Raw genomic sequence first — 22,642 nt, forward strand, 5'->3', positions numbered from 1 at the left:
TTTTAATAAGTTCCAATTTTATGCAGTTTTAGAACTCACTTATTTAGAAAAACAAAGTGACCAATACTGATAGAAATTTAGCAAAAAGATCCCAAAGCTTGCACAGTCCATGCAACAAGATGTAGTAAGTCAGTATACATATTCCTATATCCATACATGTCGAAGATCATACTAAGAAATTACTCCACTTTATTCCCTTTAAAGGAAGTGACTATCCTTTTTAAAAAAATTGAATAAAGCCTATGATCCCTACTATTTCTATACATTTTGTTTAAAAGTATAATTGTTTTAGAAAATTTAGTGTTTGGTAAAAATCAGTCCCAGAACGCAAAGTCTTCCACTATAAGTGTTTAGGATTTTATTTCTCAGTTTTAAAAGCAAATAAGCTTCCCCACTTTCCTTTCCCTAAACATATACTGATCCTTATGAATAGTTAGCAACATTAGTGTTGGTTTCTTGGGCAGAGACAACATATAGCTTTTTAAAAACCCAGCTGGAGCTAGTTTTGCCAATATCTGTACTACATCATCATCCAATCAGGTTTTGGTTATGTACGCAAAGTCCCTCATCCCACCACGACGTTATCTGTACTAGCCACCAACTTTGCATTAAATTTGAAGCTAAAATGTGGACCCCCTTCTTCATGAAGGCTTATCACGGTTAGACAAAACCAAAGGAAACAAGATTATTAATTTTGGCCTTTGTCTCTGTCTTTTGCAGTAGTCTATGCAGATTGTTTTTATACCCTATGGTAGAATGAGAGGCTCAAGTCCTCACAACCACCTTTCCTTGGGGCATCAATCATATTCCAAGAATGCAGCAGCACTGTTCAATCCTAGGCCACCTTAAGGTGGCAACTGAAGGAATGCACATAATATGCACAGTACTTTCCAAAGAGTAATGTTCCCTACTTCATGGAGTAGCATGGCTAGCAGGACTTTGCTCCAGGACTTATTTAGCTATGTAAGATCAGTGACTAACTATAGGAATGAAAGCTTTTTCACGCACGTTAACTCTTTAGCCTCTCAAAGTGCCAAGAAGTTTGGTGGTGGTTTTCCTGATGTTGACTAAGACAACCAATTAAGATCTAGCAAGTTAAATGATCACTGTTTCCTAGACCTAGACTCAAAGAGATGTCCTAACGTTAAGAAGCTCAGTACCTTATTACTAATCTTGTAAACCATGCAGTCCTGCAGTCATGTTCATTTGAGTGAGCACATAAAGGCTACAGTTTTAGAACACTATTCCTATATATCTGTTTTCTGTATAAAATACTCCCCAGTCTGGGGCCCTTTCAATTTTAGTTCTTATGACAACTTTCAAGTGGAGTACCACTTTCACAAAAGCCTCAATGACAGACATGACTAAAAGCCCTAACTTTTACAAACAATTTCAGTTATTTGGATGGACTTCCTGACCAATCACGATATAATACAATTTTGCTATTTTAGGGTACAGAGTATGTCAGTGATGCAAAGCTGTTTCTTACACATACATAGCTAATTGCAGAACACAGTGAAATCACCACACTTGAAGTCAGCTGCAAGACACTTGCAACCATTTGCCACATGATCCAACTTAAAGTGAGTCACTAACAAATGGATAAGCACCTTTAATAAAACAATAAATCTAGAATATAAACTTTGTAGAAATAATGAGAAAATGAAACAGTCTTGCTGAGACAAGACACTGAACATCATTCAAATAAGAGCAAAGAAAGCCAAGTTGCTGAGGAAGATTCAATGTTTAATCCTAAGAATGACTTTTTAGTCTCCTCTGCACCTTCAAAAATATCAGAAAAAGTGTGAATTAATGTATGCAATAAACATAACCTTCTCCACACCTGAATCATATTGGCTACCAAAAGGACGGATTTTAGATACCCTCACCTGTGCTTAAACTGAAAAAAATATCACTGGCATGGCTAGCCTTAAGTGTAAGCAACAAACACTATTGCTTGGAACCTTACATAGATTCCACAATGTATGGTCTGATACCCTGACAAATGAATTAAGAGAGGAGGTACACAAACCTGGATTCTCCCACCCCACCCTCCAAAGGTGGAACTAGACAACGCCCAATCACCGAGTGCTTGCTTAGGACCCTGCAGACTGTGCACATATTTTGCAAATGGTTCTGGATTAGTTGGGATTTATCTTCAGAACACTATTAAATGTTACATGAAAATCAGTGTACAATCGTTCACTCTTCACTTGTCTGAGGTTTCCTGTTGCTTAAAAAGAGTAGCTTTTGTTGATGGGGTGAATTATACATTTCCCTTCCAATACTGAAAAGGATTTTCAAACTAAAATCCTGAGTAGGCTTAACGAACATCTTTGCAAACATGATGAGTGGCCCTAACAATATCCACAGTGCTTAAGTTACCTATTTTCCAAATCCACTTCTGCAGCAGCCAGTGCCTATCCAAAAGTAAATTTTACACTTACTACTAGTATATAAGCCTTCCGAGTTCTATTTCGAAATTGGACATGTGTATCTTTTGTACATCCTGCCTTACACAATTTTCGAAACCTTGGAATATTGAAATTCTATACACAGGTGGGATACTCAAACCTTGTCCTCCACAGCACAATAAATCAGATTACTTTTCTTAATGTCAATTAGAGATCGATATTAAGAACTTGTGCCATGCAGCCTGTTTAAGTTATTTTTCTTTTGTGAACTAAGTGAATTTGTGTCCATACATGGCCAAAATCTCAGAACGCAGCTACATCTGGAACCGATCCAGACAACTGTAAACTAGTGTCATTCACAGTTAGAATCCAACTGTATCCTATCATCTGGTTTTACAAGTATTCCCGAGAGATTCACGGAAAACAAATTAGTTCAAGTCCTGGAATTTAAAACTTTTCTTAACAAATCCATTCCAAATGACCATTTTCCCATGCACTTTAGTTAAGCAGGTCAGATTGGTCTATTTTACATTATTACACTGGATCCTATCAAACTGAGTACAAGTCTTAGTCTCACTACAGTAGATGCTTATTTGCGGCAACACTTTGTAAGAGCAACCACTGCTTACGAGAAGCATTTGCCCTGGGAACACTTTCCCTACTGTGAATTGTCAACACTCCCCATAACAGCAACAGCCACTGAGGCCTGGTCTACACTGGGGGCGGGGCGGGGCGGGGCGGGGGGGGGGGGGGGAAATCAATCTAAGATACGCAACTTCAGCTACGAGAATAGCATAGCTGAAGTCGACGTATCTTAGATCGACTTAGAACCACTTACTTAGCGTCCTTGCAGCGCGGGATCCACGGCCACTGCTCCCCCGTCGACTCCGCTGCCGCCTCTCACCCTGGTGGAGTTCCGGAGTCGACAGCAGAGCGATCGGGGATTGATCGCTACCCGCCAATCGGTGGGTATTGTAGACGTGGTCTTAGGAGCAACATAGCAAAAGGGCACTGATATGTTGCTACTAATGAGCGTCTACTGTTTTACTATTGGATCAAGCATTCCTATATCATACACAGCATTTAAAATATTTAACTGATGATCAAATGAAGTGTATTTCACATAAGATCACTTACTTTATAGCTTCTTTTGAATTCACCTACCTGAAAACACTCTGCATAATCTTTGAAAAACATTGCCAAAGTCCTGACTGATGTAAGTTGCAAAGTGGAAACTGGAAATCTTTGTGTTTGTTTAAAAGAATCCTTAGTTTTATTTTAAAAAAAAATGAAAAATAAGTTTCATTCTATCACCCATAATCTGCCTCATGATTATCAAGCACTGCCAAAATTACAGTTCATACTTATGCAGTTAAACTTCTCTATTTTAATCACCTTAACTCCTACTCAATAAATGTTTTTTACATGATACAGAGGAGCAGGAAAAAAAGTATAATTTCTATTAAGAATGTTTCAATCCACATGAACAAGGCTCAGGTATAGGTATTAACTGGGAATGATAAACCGTAGAGCCCCTAAACATGCTGAATTTCAATTCACTATTTAAATCTACCCCAAGAGCACCCAGCATAAGCATGAATATGGACACATGCTGGTGACATGATATTAATAGATCAAGAACCTTCTCTACCTAGATATAATATTTGAATTGGAATCACAATTAAATATCAGCCACAGGAGTCTCTAATACATAGAACATTTAAGGTTACAATTCTAATATTTTCCACTATTTACCTACATGACATTTGAATTAAGAGACAATACTTGTTGATTTTTCAGCCATCACAAGATAGTTGTACATGAAAAAGCAGACTGCCAGATAAGGGTAGCAATGACTCCTAAATGGATGAATGCCCTTCATACCAATACAATATAAATTTGTCATCCTAATGACTCCTAATTTAAATGTATGAACAGAGACTGAACAAAGTTAAACAAGTGTGGTACTGTAGTGAGGAGGACTAATTACTTCCAAACCATATCCAGTTTCCATTTGTGTTTCAATTTGTATGAACATAAATCAAGTTAGAACCCTCTTCAACCACAAGATACTTGATTTCACTGAATTCTTATTGGTGGAGCAAGGAAGCAGCATAGTTTTCATGTATAAGGTTAGCAGATTTTAAGGCCAAAAGGGACCATTTTGATAATCTAGTCTGACCTCCTGCATAACAGGACAAAAGAACCTCATCCAGTAATTTCTGTATCAAGCCCATAAATTCTGTTTTGCGCTACAGCACATCTTTTAGAAAGATATCCAATCTTGATTTAAAGACTTGAAGTGATTGAGAATCCACCTTGCCACGTTCCAATAGTTAATTACCCTCACTGTTACAAATTTGCACCTTATTTTGTCTGAATTTATCTAGCTTCTGTTTCCAACCACAGGATTTCATTATAATTTGTTCTGCTAGATTAAAAGCCATATACGAAAATCTGTACTCCATGTATGTACTTGTAGACAGTGACAAAGTCATCTTAGTCTTCTCTTGAAAAAAATAAAATTGGACTTCAGTCTCATTATAAATATATGTTTTCCAGATCCTGAATCATTCTTTTTTAAACCCTTTCCAGTGTGTCAACATCCTTTATGAAGCATGAACACCAGACCGGGCTACTGTATTCCAATAACTGTCTCACTAATGCTGTATTCAGAGGTAATACCACCTCCCTACCCATCCTTCATATTCCTCTGTTTATACATTCAAGGATTGTGTTTGCCCTCTTAGGTACAGCTTTGCAATGGGAGCTCGTGTTCAGTTGACTATCCATGATTAACTCAGAGTCCTTTTCATTGCCACTGCATTCCAGCATACTGTTTCCCATCTTGTAAGCATAACCTATTTTGGTTCCTAAATGCATGACATTGCATTTGGCTGTACAGGTGAGTCGCATCATAAGTGCATTTAACTTACGCAAATTCAACTATACACGCTTGGCAAAAAACACCACCACCATCTGTAAATAGTGAGGGTGATTCCGCCGACAATTCCACTCAATGAGTGTGAATGAGTGTGAGATGGGAGATGTGAATCTGCTGTTCTCTCAGTTGGTCTCAGTTCCCGCGTGCCTCTCATAGTGTGAGCATCTCACTGTGCTGAGTGTGATTCTAGTGTTTAAAGATAAGTATTTTTCATACAACATGGCCCCTAAACGCAAGCCAACTACTTCATCTGGTGCTTAACAGAAGAAACAGCGATCTGTTCCAACGCTGGAGGAAAAACTGGCTGTGTTGGACTTGAGAGATGGTATGTCGGTCTCCAACGTGGCGCGTAAATATGGCCGCAACGAATCTAGCATCAGTGCCATCAAGATTCGAGAGAGAGAAATTCGTCAAGCTGTGGTATTAAGTGCTCCAATAACTGCTAAGGGTGACGAGCCAGATGCATGATAAGATTTTAGTGAAGACTGAAAAGGCATTAAATTTATGGCTGGAAGACATGAACCGTAAACGTGTGCCTATCTATGGCAACACACTGCGAGAAAAGGCTCTTAGCCTCTATGCGCTGTTCAAACCTCCCACCGAAGAGGGACAGCCTTCTGATGAGAAGGAATTCAAAGCCAGCCAAGGTTAGCTTAACGGTTTTAGAAACAGTTGTTTTGTGGCAATGCGGCTGGGCATTTAATAAAGCTGGGCTTGCTCTACAGGGCTGCAAATCCCTGAGCCCTAAAAAGAAAGAACAAAAATCTCCTGCCTGTGTTCTGGCAATCAAAAACGCTTGGGTGACGGCAGCATTATTTCTGGATTGGTTCCACAAGTGTTTTATTCCGAAGGTCAAGCGATACCTCGAAGAGAAAGGACTTGACTTTAAAGTGTTGCTGATTGTAGACAATGCTCCTGGCCACGCCGAGGCACTCCGGTTTGCGCATAATGATGGTGAAGTCTTCCTTCCCCCCCTCAATACCACCTCCATCCTCCAACCTCTCAACCAAGGTGTGATTCACTGTTTCAAGGCCACGTACACGAGGCTTACATTCTCCCGGATATGTAGCGCTATGGATGCTGATCCCAATCTTAATGTGATTGAGTGTTGGAAGTCCTCCAACATTGCTGATTGCATCACTTATATCATTGGATGCAAACAAGCCTGAAACAGTCAATGCATTTTGGCGAAACCTATGGAAAGAATGTGTGAATTATTTTAAGGGTTTCCCAACCATTGACAAAGAAGTGAAACGTACTGTTCAGGTGGCCAGGCAAGTGGGTGGTGATGGCTTCGTCGACATCCTTAAGGAAGAAATTGAACATTTAATTGAGAGCCATAGAGAACACCGACTAACGAAGTGTTAGAGGAACTGATAAAATCGTCTACAGAAGACGAAGATGATGAAGACGAACAGGAAGAACTAGCAAGTTGGAATCTTCATAAATTTGCTGAAGTGTTCCAAACAGCGAAACACTTGAATGATTTAATTTCTGAATATGATCCCTCTATGGAACGAGGCCTCAAAATCACACATAGTATTACGGACGATTTGAGACCGTATCAATAAATGTTTGCGCAGCTCAAGAGACAACAGTGACAGTTGCCAATCACCATGTTTTTCAAGGAAAAACAAGCAGCAGCAGATGAGCCTATGCAATCAACTTCCTGAGCTGAACCAGAGCCAACCACTTAGTCTATGACTCGCTCTCCATCACCCAAGCTCTCCGTCACCTCCGTCTCCTGGATCAATATCAAGCCCTGACGACCCCCTGTAATTACCCCCATAATTAAAAATACAGTACTGTAAAATTATATTTTACATATATACTCTATTATATACTGTACATTACTGTATATATTAATACATATTACTGTACAGGGTTGTACAGTGTACACAAAACCATGTATAGTATACTGTACTTTAAGGGCAATTTAAGGGATTTTCAACAGTAATTTTGACTACACGAGATTTTCGCTTTACACTCTGACTTTAGAACCTAACCCCCGCGTAAGATGCGACTCCATTATATTAACATGTACACTGTTCAAGTGAGCCCACTTTACCAGCTGATCAAGATGTATTTTAATAACTGACCTGTCCTCATTATTCACCACTGAGCCAATTTGTGCATTAATTTCTGGCAAAATTTGCAGCTTTTTTATACTAATTTTCCACACTGCTGATAAATATACCGAATAACCTTGGTCCCAGAAACACGTCCATTTACAATTACTTTAAGGTGAGCTAATCAGTATTTAATCCATTTAATATGGGATACATTGATTTTGTATAGTGCTTTTTACGCAGAATATCCTAGGGGACTAAGGGCTTGTCTACATGGTGGGGTAACATGCCATATGAAGGTATAATTTTGGAAACACATTAACATGTTTCACATTAATTGGTCCATGTAGACCGTGCTGTGCACACTAAAGGTTCACTAGTGCTCTTTAACATAGTGCTGTTTCAAACATGGGCATGTTAGCGTGCTTTAAAAATTACATGCTTGCAGGCTGCATTGCTACTCTGTGTAGACAAGCCTGAAGTCTTTACAGAATTCTAGATATATTATGTCAACAGTATCTTTACCAACCAGATTTGTGATCTCAAGGAATAATATCTAGTCTGACAAGATCTATTTTCCAAGGTCACCTTGACTGGCATAAATTATACTACCCTCCTTTAATTCCTTACGAATTGCATCATAAGAATGGCCCTACTGGGTCAGACCAAAGGTCCATCCAGCCCAGTATCCTGTCTTCCAACTGGCCAGTGCCAGGTGCCCCAGAGGGAATGAACAGAACAGGGAAACATCAAGTGATCCATCCCTTCATTCACTGTCAGCTTCTGGCAAACACAGGCTAGGGATACCGTTCCTGCCCATCCGGGCTAATAGCCCTTGATGGACCTATCCTTCATTAATTTATCTAGTTCTTTTTTGAACCCTGTTATGGTCTTGGCCTTCACAATATCCTCTGGAAAGGAGTTCCACAGGTTGACTGTGCATTGTGTGAAGAAATACTTCCTTCTATTTGTTTTAAACCTGCTTCCTATTAATTTCATTTGGTGACCCCCTTGTTCTTGTGTTATGAGAAGTATTAAACACCACTTTCTCTACACCAGTCATGGTTTTATAGACCTAAATCATATCTCCCCTTAGCTGTCTCTTTTCCAAGCTGAAAAGTCCCAGTCTTATTAATCTCTCCTCATACAGAAGCCATTCCATACCTCTAATCATTTTTGTTGCCCTTTTCTAAATCGTTTCCAATATATTTTTTTTGAGATGGGGCGACCACTACTTCACACAGTATTCAAGATGTGGGCATACCATGGATTTATATAGAGGCAACATGATATTTTCTGTCCTATTATCTATCCCTTTCTTAATTATTCTCAGCATTCTGTTTGTTTTTTTGACTGCCGCTGCACATTGAGTGGATGTTTTCAGAGAATTAACAGCTAATTTAGACCCCATCATTTTACATGTGTAGTTGGGATTATGCTTTCCAATGTGCATTACTTGGCATTTATCAACATTAAATTTCATCTACCATTTTGTTGCCCAGTCACCCAGTTTTGAGAGATCCTTTTATAGCTCTTCGCAGTCTGCCTGGGTCTTAACTATCTTTAGTAATTTTGTATCATCTGCAAATTTTGCTACCTCACTGTTTACCCCTTTTTCCAGATCATTTAGGAATATGTTAAATAGGACTGGTGCCAGAACAGACCCCTGGGGGACACCACTATTTACCTCTCTCCATTCTGAAAAGTGACCAGTTATACCTACCCTTTGTTTCCTATCTTTTAACCAGTTACCAATCCACAAGAGCACCTTCCTTCTTATCCTGTGGCAGCTTACTTTGCGTAAGAGCCTTTGATGTGGGACCTTGTCAAAGGCTTTCTGAAAATTTAAGTTCACTATATCCACTGGGTCCCTTTGGTCCACATGCTTGTTGACCCCCCGCAAAGAATTCTAGTAGATTGGTGAGGCATGATTTCCCTTTACTAAAACCATGTTGACTCTTCCTCAACAAATTATGTTCATCTATATGTCTGACAAACCACTGATGACATACTTTCTCTAAGGGAGGAGGAAGCAGCTGCACTGCTCTCTTTACAGTAACTGCTGGTTGATTTACAAAGCCATCCTAGAATTCAGAATAAAAGACTGGCAAAAAATCCTAGAAGTAATATTGCAAGTAAAAAGCTATTACCAATAACCTGCCTCATGATTGTCAAGCACTATTAGCTTTTCCAAGATATTTTCCTAAGATTGGGGTCATGCTAACTGGCCTAAAATTACTGGGGTCATCTCATTTACATGTCTCCTTTTAAATACTGGCATAACATGAACTTTTCTCCCAATCCTCTGGAACTTCCCCAGTGTTCCAAGATTTGTTAAGTCAAAATTAGTGGATCAGAGAGCTACTCTTGTTAGCGTTAAGTTATCCAGTCCTCCTATCCTAATCTTTTTTTTTAAATCAGAAGTCACTGTTTAACATCCTCCCTAGTTATTGAGGGAATAGAAAGGTTTTAATTTTATTAATTAGCACTATAAGATATGCATACATCATCCTGTTTCTTTTCAAGACTACTATTAGCCAATCATGGTTTTAAGCATATTCTTATATTGCACACATTACATAATTTAAATTCATGTTACATCATTCGAATTTGATTATTGGTGTAAACACACTAGCTGACATTTGCCTTGCATTAGTCTTTCAGATTTAGTAAACCTAAATGTTATTTTTAAGAGTTGATAAAATTCAAAGACAAATGTGATTTAAATTATGGTATCACTTTAAAGCATGATCAATCACTAGCAATATAATACAAAGAAAATAGCATACAAAAATTAGGAATTTTTGGTCATCATCTTTGGTCTGAAATATTTAAATTTACTCACTCACTGGTAACATTTCTTCTGCCTGAATATAACTTCCCAGTTTTTAAATTTGCTAACTGCACTTTGTTATCTGGGATTCTATTACAGCATGACACAAGCCCTTAAACAAAACAGTATGAAACCCTACACAATTTATATGGCCAAAACTATTACAAGAAAGGATATAAATTGAAGAACGGGACTGTATAACTTAATTCAATGCAATGCATTTGAAGAAGCGTTCAGTTCCCCTTAAAAAGGCTCCGACTATCCTGCCTTGGTCAGTTAGATCTTTTGGCATATATTTAACTTTTTCCACAACAATGCAAAAAGTCTTAGTTACTGTTAAAAGGGTGTCTTGCTTTTCAACATGTATGCCTATCATGTTTTGTACACTGCACCTGAATTCTGCAACAAGTGTTTCACCCCAGCTCCCACATTTCAACAACACTAAATTCTACAGCACTGTAACATTTTGATGTAATAAGATACAGAGGAACATAGCTTCTTGAATAGTTTTATAAGAATGACTGCAATTTCAGTTTGTCCAAGATTATCATCTTAACAAGACAACAGCACTCTGATGGCACAAAGAGGAGAAAAGGATTGGGCTGGATGGTTTGGAATTTGGAATGCGGAGAGGTCAGAAGACAGAGAGGGCTTTTTAAAAAAGCAACTGGAAAAGAGGAAAGGCATTTAGGACATTTAACTTTGGAGATTAATAAAAACATGAACCTAAAGCGTTTATTGAATCTATACTGAAAAAGCCATGTATTTACAAAGCAATAGCTTCACTTCTACAGAGATTTTCCTGCCTCTGAACAGAAACAACTGGAATGACTGAAGGATCAGGGACCTACAGTGAGATTGGTGGCCACCAGTCAGATAACAGAGATTTAAACCACATCACTGGCAATGGCGGCAACCACACAATAGAAAAATAGCTTATTTATACATGCAAGTTATTGATTGTAAAGAAAAAATATAGACAGAAATATGAACAAAGCTTATTGTACGAGCCAGGCTTCTCTTTGGGACACTAACTTCAAAACACTATCTTAAACTATTGTCAGTTTGCAAATTACAAGACAAAAAAACAAGCTACACACATACCTGTACAGTCTTTTTAATTCTATGTGAAGGACCTGGATAGTCTGGGGAATACAAGTCTGTTAAGAATAATGAGTTGATTAATGTTGATTTTCCCAATCCAGATTCACCTAGAAGAAAGGGTAAAGTATTAGGCCATACAATTAAAATCATCACATACAGTACGCACTTTTTATACTCTCACATTTTAAAATTTGGTATGTAAAAAAACCTTTCCTAGCTACAAACATATGCTCAGAGGAAACAAACAGCTATTTTACACTGCAAAATGAGACTTCCATTGCTAAGTTTACAAGCATCTACTTTTCACATTGAATCCCATGACAGTCATTAAGTGCTGAATGCACTTTGCTACTTTTCCTCCCCAGTCTTTGCCCCGGTCACAAAATACACACACACAAGTCGTTGCCATGTAAAATTCTAAACAGGCTACCTATTCAGAACTGGAAGTATTGTGTACTAGTGGAAATACCTTATTTAAAGTTTTATGCAATGGGTTTATTATAACAAAAGATTGTTATTTTGGTGTAGCTCTTGCGGTTCTAAGTAATTAGAGTGGAGTTCCAAATGTACAGGGTTTGCATGGGAATTATTTTTGCAATTTGCTCATAAGTGACAATAATGCAGGCACTACTAACCTATTTTAGAATTAATTGCCAATTCAAATGAAATTACAAACCCCATAAAAATTCTGCCTATTTATAGATCCACAGAAGCAGGGTATGAGGTACATCAACCACTAAAACATTTTATAAATTAAGTCCTTGTCTTTACAACAGCCAAAAAATTAAAACTAACCACTTAAGAAACTATTACAACATTCACTCACTGGTATGTGAACAGAAAAAAAAGCGTGTTAGTCAGGTTTGCGGCATGCTTCAAGTCTTGTTACACTGTGCTACTCAAGGGGGGTACTGAAGCAAAGGTGATGACAGAGAAATTTGCTCCTAAGCCAATAAAGACTGGATTCAAACCACTGATGACTTTCAAACCACTTTCTCTAAGGGAGGAGTAACCAGCTGCACTTCTCTCTTTACAGTAACTGCTGGTTGATTTACAAAGCCATCCTAGAAAAATTTCAGAGTAAAATATTCTTGGCAAAAAATCCTAGAATATTCCAAGTAACTGAGTATGAAAATCATCAAAACAAAAGCTCACATTGCTTATTACTATTATGAATTGCAGCAGACAAGGGCTTGTCTTCACAGCAAGTTAGGCTAGTCTGAGTGGAGTAGCCAGAGATCCAGGGCCAGATTATGACGTTCTGAGGCCTTAACCTATGTCAAGTGTAAGAGGCCCCATACCATTAAAAAAATTAATTATTTTCACAAAAAGGACATTGAATATATAAACATGAAAGCTTTAGATCTGCATATATACAAAGGCAAAGAATAATAATCTAACTAAAACACGTCTTGCAATATGCCTGTTTGAAATTAACATTTTCATCTATGATTTCTTAATTAGTAGATATGAAAACTTTATATCTACAGCAACACAAAAGCAGTTACAATTACACAGATCAGCTTACTTAATGGAAGTAAAGACAACCTGCAGTATGTCTGTTTTCACATCACATTAATTTTAACACTGAAATTTAAAACATTTTCTTTGGTGATTTTTGGAAAGTAGAGTAATTGATGATGTCCTCAAATGATAAACTACAGAGTTTGTCACTTTTGATTCACAGAATGCTCAGGGCAGATAGTTTGTCTTGCAGCATTTTCTAGGCAGACATGTCTCTTCGCATTTGCTTCTCTCTCCCCCAGGGCCACTAATTATTCTCGAGTAAACACCTCAGACACACAGAGCGACAACAAGCTATATGCGTGGAAGAGAGAAAGAATTTACCAGAAAACAGACTGGTAATCTCTAGACAGGCATTGAGAAAGTGAGAAAAACTAGCCTATATTCAAGCAAATATAATGACTATTATAGGCTTTAATAGCCTATATATCATATGTGCACATAGTCTGAAATAACTTGCTCACCAAGTACTCAGAATATTTTGGTGTATATATACATACATACATACACACACACACACACACACCTTCCTTCCTTTATCTCAAAACCCTCTATCTTTTCATCAGCACTCTGATATTTACTGTGAAGGTTCCCGAAACTGAAGGGAGGGAAGCCGCCACAAATTTATCCTTATCAAGTTCCACTTGACCCCAGCCCATAGGATGATCACCTGCAAACTCAGTCACGTGAAGCCTGGATAGCGCATGAAGCAGAAAGCAGCATGCACACTAAAATACACAATTGTACATATGTACGGATCAAAAGAAGAATGAACCCACTAACACTTAAGAAAATGAAAAAAATCAGGAGTGAAGGCACTATACGACTTAGCATGCTGGACCATAAAGAAAAGATGGCTGCCTTCTGGCTATTACCAGCCAAGGGGGATGCTATACATGACATCACTCCTGGGACAAGTCCCATATGAGTATAAGCTTGGCAGGATTGCTTCACAACACTGCTGTCTCCGACCTCACATTTTACCCAATGTCATCGGCAGTGAGATTATTTATTTAAATAAGTTACGAAGGCATGGTCAGAATTTTACCAGTAGCAACTGGCCAACAAAACGCTGCCTTAGAAGCCTGACAGACTTACTTGTAGAAATACTAATTTTACAACTACAATTTTCCTTTTTCCCCCCCTCAGCCCTGGCCTCCTGCCTATCAATGATCAACAATTAGTGAAGGGTAAGGATATGGTAAGGGTATTTGTGTAGCCAGATGTATATACTTTTGTCATATCTGAATGAAAATGTCTGTTTAGAATCTTTTTTCCCCATATCTCCTTTATTTTTATCAACCGATTTTGATAAAATTTGAAATGGAGTCAGTTTTTTCTTTTTTAGAGGCCCCTCATATTGTGAGGCCCTAAACTGTAGTTTAGTTAGTTTATGCCTTAATCTGGCCCTGCAGAGCTCACTATTTTAAGCTAACTTGAGTGAGCACTTGCCTTTACAGAGCAGCAATGTGCCCTATGGGGTGTGATTTCTAAAGCACACCTACATGTTATGCATGAGTTGATCCATATAGACCGGGGTAGTCAACAGGCAGACTGTGGGCCAAATCCAGACTGCCAATTTTGAATGGCCCCTGACATTTTTTTAATTTAATTATCATTGGTTCTTTGTTTTTCTTCCTCAGGACTCTGGACCTTGACAACAAATAATTGATTATCCCTGGTATAGACCCTACTGGTGTGTACTACAGGTTCCCTAGCGTGCATTAAAGTACTACTGTTTGAAATAGCATTGAGAGCACACTCGGGAATATTTAGTGTGCACCAGCAGGGTCTATACAGACCAATTAATGTCCAACCCTTTTGTGCCCTTTAGAAATCACAACCCGTATAGGTCACATTATCTCACCACAGACAGGCCACACAAATTACAGATCAGCCACACTGAACCTACAGTCGTGCTACCCAGTAACTGGATTAGCAGCTGAGAAGTAGTAACTTGAGCTTCAACCCACAGCCCCTGATGGATCAACTAGCTCAAGTTTATTAAAGCACCACTTAATTTGAGCTATAGATCTGTGTGTGGAGACAGGAGTTGGGTTAGGGGCAAAACTCAGGTTCTATTTAGAGCTAACATTGCAGTGAAGTTCGTAAACTATCCATAAAAACTGAAGTCTGGCAGGCAAAGCAAGTCTTAATGATAGGCTAAATCACTGAAGATAGCGATGAGACAGGGTTTTTTTGGGTTGGGGGGGGGGGTGGTCAAGTTTGTTGTGCATGCAGCACTGTTCTGGTAACTACTGTGCTTGCAAATAAGTATTTTCTACTAGACACGTACTTGTACCCTTCCACTTACAAGGTTTTTAGTACAAGAATAAGTTGCTCAAATTCTTTCTTACTCATTTTGCAACAAACAGGTGGGCTTTGATCGCCAGATCTGAAGCTGTGATCAAAATCTGAGCTGAAGTCAGAATGTTGCTCATTGTATAACATACAATCAGGTATACAAGGAAAGTTGAGGAGTTCTGTTCTCCCTTTTGGCTTCTCTCTACAAAAGAACACCACTTCACCTTCTGACGTATAACTACTTTGAATGTTATACCTCTAGGTCACTGGAAGAATCTCAAAATGCTTTGTTCTTTAACAAATAGAGATTGCATGGGTTGCAGAAAGATGTTGGTATGCTATATTCTGGGATCCCTTCAGAGTCAATCATATTTTTTTTTAAGGTTAGTCAAAATGTACTGCTGTTCTAAATGCCTCAACAGCTTTTTTTTAAATGGGAACATTCAACAGAAATCTTTGCTAAACTATTTGCCTTGGCTTGCCAGGTCAACGTGAGACTGAACATGTGGAAATAAGATTCTGAAGTTTTAAGGGATCTGATGGGACACCACAAGCTCACCCTATATATGGTAACGTTCTCTGAACTTCCGCTCCTCAGTTACTAAAGCTTTAGGTCCCTGCAGGTCTGGTCTTTCCATTACTGGAGCAGGGCTGAGGAAAAGGTTTCTTGAGTTGAAGCTGCTGGAAAAATAAGTCGGCTGACATCATTTGTGCACCACCCAGTTTTTCTATATACCTTTGTTCTTCACTAGATGGTAGACTTGGGTAGAGAGAGGAGCCAGGGAAAGGCGTGAATAATAGAGTTAGCTAGCCCTGGCCACAAAGCAGAATGGATAAAGACAAAAAATAAAAATAAAAAAAATAATAATGGGATAAATTAGGAAGAGATTACAAGAATACATGATAAAGTAAGATCATTAACATCTGACAACTTTGTCACAGGCTTGGAATCACTGACAATTGTATTTCTGACTGCTTACTTCCTCGTACCACCCCTTTCATTTAGGGATTCTGATTACATCATCAGCACCTCTCTGGGATGAGAAAAAGTACAGTAGACCACCCTGCTTCCCCAGCAATTAAAGAGAATCAATACAAGAGTTAGAAGCATGTTTAGTCTGCAAGCTACCAGCTAGCCCACCCATAATATATACTCTCCCGCTCACCACTCGCCTTCTTCAATACTGCTCATTGAGAAGCCCCTCCGTGAAAGGGAAGCAACATTGTTTTTCTAAGTAGAAAACAAAGGATCCAAGAATATGAAAGTGTAGTAAAAAGTGAAACTACAACGATGTCAGGAAAGAGGTTATACAGTTAAGATGTGAAATTTCAACCAGAATTTTTTATTCTGGAAGGGGTTTTTTGTTTTCATTAAAATCAAGACAGATCAGTTAAGGTGCAATGGTTTTTGCCATGGCTAGCTGATGCTCTGCTACATTAGTGGCTAGAAACAAGGTAATATTCTTTTTATGACTTAAATCTTGAATATTCTAGGTTACACTAAAAATGCTGGCTGGGATTTTCAAATGCATACAGGGCTGGTCTACACTAACACTGTAAATCGATCTCAGTTATGTTAGTTCCATTATGCAAGTTACGCAACTGAAGTTGATGTACCTTAGGTCGACTTACAGCGATGTCTACACTGCACTGTGTCAACAAGAGACGCCTTCCCATCGACTTAGCGAATCTTCACCAGACCCACTAAATCGACACCGATGCATCTATCGCAGCGGTGCCAATTTAGCCGGTAGTTTAGACATGGCCTTGGTGTTGTCCTAACTATGCCTCTATTTTAGTCAGTGGTAAAACTCCCATTGCCTTCAATGGGATCAGTTAGTTCAGCTCCTAGCACTACTGAGAATTCCAGCCGTTATTTCCCTACTTTACCAAATAGCTTCAGTACACCTTGGAATTTTATTCAGTATTGCAGCCTTTCATGAAAGCCAGTCTCAGTCCAATTTCTAGTAAAACTTAGAACAGAACATTTGTTATAGCCTGTCAAGGTTCCTTCCCCACTCTGAACTCTAGGGTACAGATGTGGGGACCTGCATGAAAGACCCCCTAAGCATATTCTTACCAGCTAAGGTTAAAAACTTCCCCAGGGTACAAACTTTGCCTTGTCCTTGAACCGTATGCTGCCACCACTAAGCGTGTTAAACAAAGAACAGGGAAAAGAGCCCACTTGGAGACGTCTTCCTCCAAAATATCCCCCCAAGCCCTACACTCCCTTTCCTGGGGAAGGCTTGATAAGAGTCCTCACCAATTTGTACAGGTGAACACAGACCCAAACCCTTGGATTTTAAGAACAATGAAAAAGCAATCAGGTTCTTCAAAGAAGAATTTTAATTAAAGTAAAGAATCACTTCTGTAAAATCAGGATGGTAAATACCTTACAGGGTAATCAGATTCAAAACAGAGAATCCCTCTAGACAAAACCTTAAGTTACAAAAAAGACAAAAAAACAGGTACATACATTCCATCCAGCACAGCTTATTTTACCAGCCATTAACAAAAAGGAAATGTAACGCATTTCTAGCTAGATTACTTACTAACTTAACAGGAGTTGTAAGCTGCATTCCTGATCTGTTCTCGGCAAAAGCATCACACAGACCGACCGACCAACACTTTGTTCCCCCCCTTCAAGATGTGAAAGTATCTTGTCCTCTCATTGGTCATTTTGGGTCAGGTGCCAGCTAGGCTACCTTAGATTCTTAACCCTTTACGGGTGAAAGGGTTTTGCCTCTGGCCAGGAGGGATTTTATAGCACTGTATATAGAAAGGTGGTTACCCTTCCCTTTATATTTATGACATAGCCACTCACTGTTTACTACCGGATTAGTGCTATTGACTTTTTTTTTTTAAATGACTGACGTAAACTCAATGTCACACTTCAGAAAGATTCAGTTTTGCATACAGAAGGGAGTACAACTTAAGTTTGACAAAACAGGAGTCACTATTGAGATTTTTGAAATTGTGTTCTAAGACTTTTCAATGGTCTTCAAATACCTCAATCATAGTAAACAAGGGGTTCTCTAACTGGGGATTGGGACCCCTCAGGGGGTCGCAGGCTGTCAGCCTCCACCCCAAACCCTGCTTTGCCTCCAGCATTTATAATGGTGTTAAATATATTAAAAGGTGTTTTTAACTTATAAGTGTGGGGGGCAGGGTGTCACACTCAGAGGCTTGTTATGTGAAAGCGGTCACCGGTACAAAAGTTTGAGAACTACTGTAGTAAACCAAGAGAACTTAGATCACTATAACTTAAAGAAAGTTAATCCTTAATATAACTTAATCCTCCTTTGGGGATTATTACTGAATGAAAGCATCTTAAGGGAGAGAGGGAGAAGAGTTTACACGCTTTAATTTATGCTCACTGACTTTAACAGATTCATCTTAACTTTGAGTGCTCATGTAGACATGCCCTTAGAAATTTCAAGTGGAGAATACACCACATCTACTGGTACATAGTTCCAATGAGTACGCTGTTGTGTGTGTATATAAATTCACATTTGAATGTCAGCTTCAACTTCCAGCCTTTGAATTTTTGTTTTGCCTTGATCTGCTATATTACAGATCTCTCCTACTATATCTTCTCCTTCGGTAGGTCCCTATAGATTAATCAAGTAATTTTTAAAGTTTCCCTTCAAAAAGTTAAACTGATTGCACACTTTAAGTCTCATTGTGAAGTCATTTTTATGACTTCTCTGAACTCTCCCCAATTTTTCAACATTCTTGTGGCAGCATGGATACAAGAACTGGACACAATACTTCAGTAGGGTTCCCACCAGTGGTGCAGTATACAGCAGTAATATAACCTCCGTACCTTAGTTTATACATCACATAAGGCCTTTTGGCTACAGTATCACATAGGGAATATATGTTCTGTTGGTTAATCACCATCACTCCTAAGACCTTCATATGAGTCACTGCTTTCTATAGTTCCCTGTCCTGTAAGTATGGCCTATATTCTTTATGCTCAGATATAAGACCTTGAATTTGACCATAATAAAACACATTTGATTGCATCCACCTTATAAAGTGAAGCAGATCACTAAGGCCTGGTCTACACTAGAGGGGGGGGGGGATCGATCTAAGTAATGCAACTTCAGCTACGTGAATAATGTAGCTGAAGTTGATGTACTTAGACCTACTCACCGCAGTGTTTTCACTGCGGTTAGTCGACTGCTACCACTCCCCCGTCAACTCTGCCTGCGCCTCTCGCATCAGCGGAGTACAGGAGTCGACGGGAGAGCGCTCAGGGGTCAATTTATCGCGTCTACACTAGACGCGATAAATCGACCCCCACTGGAGTGATCGATTGCTACCTGCCGATCCGGCGGGTAGTACAGACATACCCTAAGTGACGTATCATTAACCCCACTCCAATGTGTCATCTGCCAACTATTAGCAAATATACATTTTTTAACCATATCATTCGTATTAAATAGTGTTGGGTCAAAGAACTGAATCCCGCAAATTCCATGAGAAATTCATTTAATGATTCCCCACTAAAAGTTATTGTTTGAGATCAGGTAACCAGTTTAATTCATAGACTATATGCTATACTGATTTTGTATGACATTACTTGCTGTACAGCTGGTCTTAAAATTCTAATATATGAATGACATTAAAATTGCTTTTTCAGTTCCAAGTAGTACTAGAAAATTGGCTAGGAGCTACTCATCCCCATAAAAAGGGTGTTTTGTTTTGTTTTTGCAAGCACTGGCATTTAAGCTTCTATAATCAAAATATAAAATAAGTTAGGGTTTGATTTTTTTAAAAAGGTATAAATTAGGTAGTCCCACTAAAAATAGCGACTAATTTGAACCACACTGTCCAATCTAGAATGATTGGAAATACAGGTTCAAAAACATTTAAATTCCTCCTGTCCATTGCAGTATTTAACGTTTAACTTATTAGCTTTTATTTCACAATGGCCACCATTTTGTAATACTAACCTACTGGAGATAAAAGTTTATTATGAATGCTACAGAGCAATGTTATACTCATTTTCCACAAAATGTGCAATTTTATCAAAGCACACCACCACATTTTGAGCAGAGAACTGTATTTAGACCTAGCTGAATTTTAGTTAGATTGTTTTTTAGTAAAATGCTTTAAAATTATAGGGATGGTAGGAGCAGCTCACTTTCATAAATCTCTTTTCTCAATGCTGTAAAGCAGATAATTTTGCTTAGTGCATTTCATAATTTTGGTATGGTGTGTATTTGGTGCTATTACGAAGCAATACAAATCCACCGAATATACTTTCTGCTAACGTGTCTTTAAAATCAGCTGTATGTGTTCCATTTTTGGCAGGTGTCACTATATTTTCTTAGTTTTTTGTGGATAAGTTTTCCATTAGACAATGTTTTTACATGAGAGATTCCCCATCAATATAAAACTGGTACTTATAAGCCACAGGAAAAAAAAATTTTATCAGCCTGTCAGACTGTATAAAAAATTATGTATTTCGTGTCTTTTCATCCTTACGCAACTCACCGTACATGTATGCACACAGTACCTGCAGCTGTATGGAAATGCCTGATGTCTTGAATAATGGCTCTGACACAGCTGCAGCACACAGCAGGTAGTTTTACACAGGAATGAAGCTGCACGCATAGGTAAAAGTTCAGTAGGAGATGCTACATTAATTTTTTGGTGTAGGTTCTAAAGCAGATGAGAAGCAGAAGAGACTGAATAGGTACCAAAAGATAGGATAGAACAAGCCACCTCAAATAGGTGGTAAATGGTGCTATGGTAAGCAAACCAAGCCACTATAGGGGACGGCAGGGTAAGACTGCAAGACCCTTTCCATTCCAAGACTTATTCTGGAACCTCTCCACAGAGATTCATTCATGTTCACAAATACATTTTAAAAGACACAGGAATACATACGTTGATGTCACTGTACTGGTAAATTTGAGTAAGATAATTTGGACTTAAATAATGTGACTACAAACAACAAAGGATCAGGCAGTGCCACATTTTAGAGTTTCCCCCATACATAGTTCCATACAGAACACAGGGCCTTGTAAAAAGCCTTGCAGCATTTTAGATTAACATTCTATAAAAATATATAAAAAGGGCAAGAACAATCTAAACCTTCATTTAGTGATCTTTGTTCTTAAATTAACAGTTTCAGAGAAATCACTTCACCTGGAGCCAGGATTCCATGAACAATTTTCTGGTACAACACAACAGCAGGGAAGCCTACGGCAGATGAACTTTGCTTTTGCCTATGGGCAGCCACATTGCCAACATCAAGGTTCTGACATTCAGTGCACACTGAACACTTCTATCAACCTCTTCCAGAGCACAAAACTTAACTTCAAATTCAAAGCAAGGCTGCTGTTAGACACTTGGAAGTCACTGTAACCATAAATACCATTTAAATAATTCAGAGAATCCATGAAGCGGTGAGGGTTGGTTAGCGAAATCTCTTTAGCAGCCATTAGGATAGCGTTTTAAAAACGGATATTGCTCTCTCCATAGTAAAGATTGAAACAGGACTTTCATTTTACAGACCAATTTTGACATATACCTTTGCCAAACTAACCAATCTGTCTGAAGTTTTGCAGATGTAATCTTAGGCTGGAATAGAATATTTTATGTAACAGCTGAGGCAAACCAGACAAGGCTTTTCCATACAGAAAACTTCAGTCTTCCAAAGAAGAAGGGAAACTGAAGCCTTAGGTGATTTCTCTTTACCTTATTCTTGGCTCAAGTGCCAGGTTTCAACGGCATATGAACACTATTTGTCTAGTGCACAAAAAAGGTGTCAATGCTAACCTGTAAGCAAGTAAAAACTAAAAAAAACCCCCAAAACTTACCTGTGAAGTATTTTAGGTTTTAAACTGGATATGGGATAATCACTATCTTAGCATTCTGCATTATCTATATAGAAAAATCCCTTAGTAAGCATTGTCCCTACGATCCTACTCTTGGCTTTTCACCAGCAGTAATGCAGAGAGAATAAATTCAATAGAAGCTTACCTATGGGAGTTGGAAAAGAGAAGGGAATGGGCCAAAAGGAAAAAGAGTAAATCAATCCAGAAAAGGGTAAAAATACAGAAGGAAGGGCCCTTCCCAGAGGTTTAAGAGCTTATCTGATCTGGGACAACTGCTGCCTGAGTTGAAGGAATTAGGAACCTAAAAAGAGTAAGCAGCAGAGTTCAAACTTCCTTTTCCCTGTGCAAATGGTAGTATTGAATGCAGATACTTTAACTGCCTGCACAGAGTGAATTAGAGAGAAAAAAAGCGACAAGAAATGTGGTCACAAAATCCTCCTCAATTCTAGGGCACCCTTCTTATGTTTCCTGGTTACAGGGATGTAAAAATATTAAAAAAAAAGACTAGAATTTACAATAACTTTACAGTCTTTCCCGTACATTCAGTCATTCCGAAAGAATGCAGAAAGATTCAAGATGGCTGTACCTGAATTTAC

The 22,642-nt window shown here is 38.6% G+C and overlaps 1 protein-coding gene across 8 annotated transcripts in view; it reads right to left on the reverse strand.

Annotated features, from left to right (window-relative positions):
* The window catches only part of SEPTIN7 (septin 7), a 124,958-nt gene that overhangs the window by 38,776 nt on the left and 63,540 nt on the right, over window positions 1–22,642 (reverse strand). For all 8 annotated transcript variants that reach the window (XM_043540610.1, XM_037890061.2, XM_037890057.2 and 5 more), the window contains one exon: window positions 11,365–11,471. In XM_043540610.1, the coding sequence (XP_043396545.1) occupies window positions 11,365–11,471 (107 nt within the window). The remainder of the gene's footprint in view (window positions 1–11,364; window positions 11,472–22,642) is intronic.

Source organism: Chelonia mydas, chromosome 2 (assembly GCF_015237465.2).
Source record: "Chelonia mydas isolate rCheMyd1 chromosome 2, rCheMyd1.pri.v2, whole genome shotgun sequence".
In the NCBI taxonomy this organism is placed as follows: Eukaryota; Metazoa; Chordata; order Testudines; family Cheloniidae; genus Chelonia; species Chelonia mydas.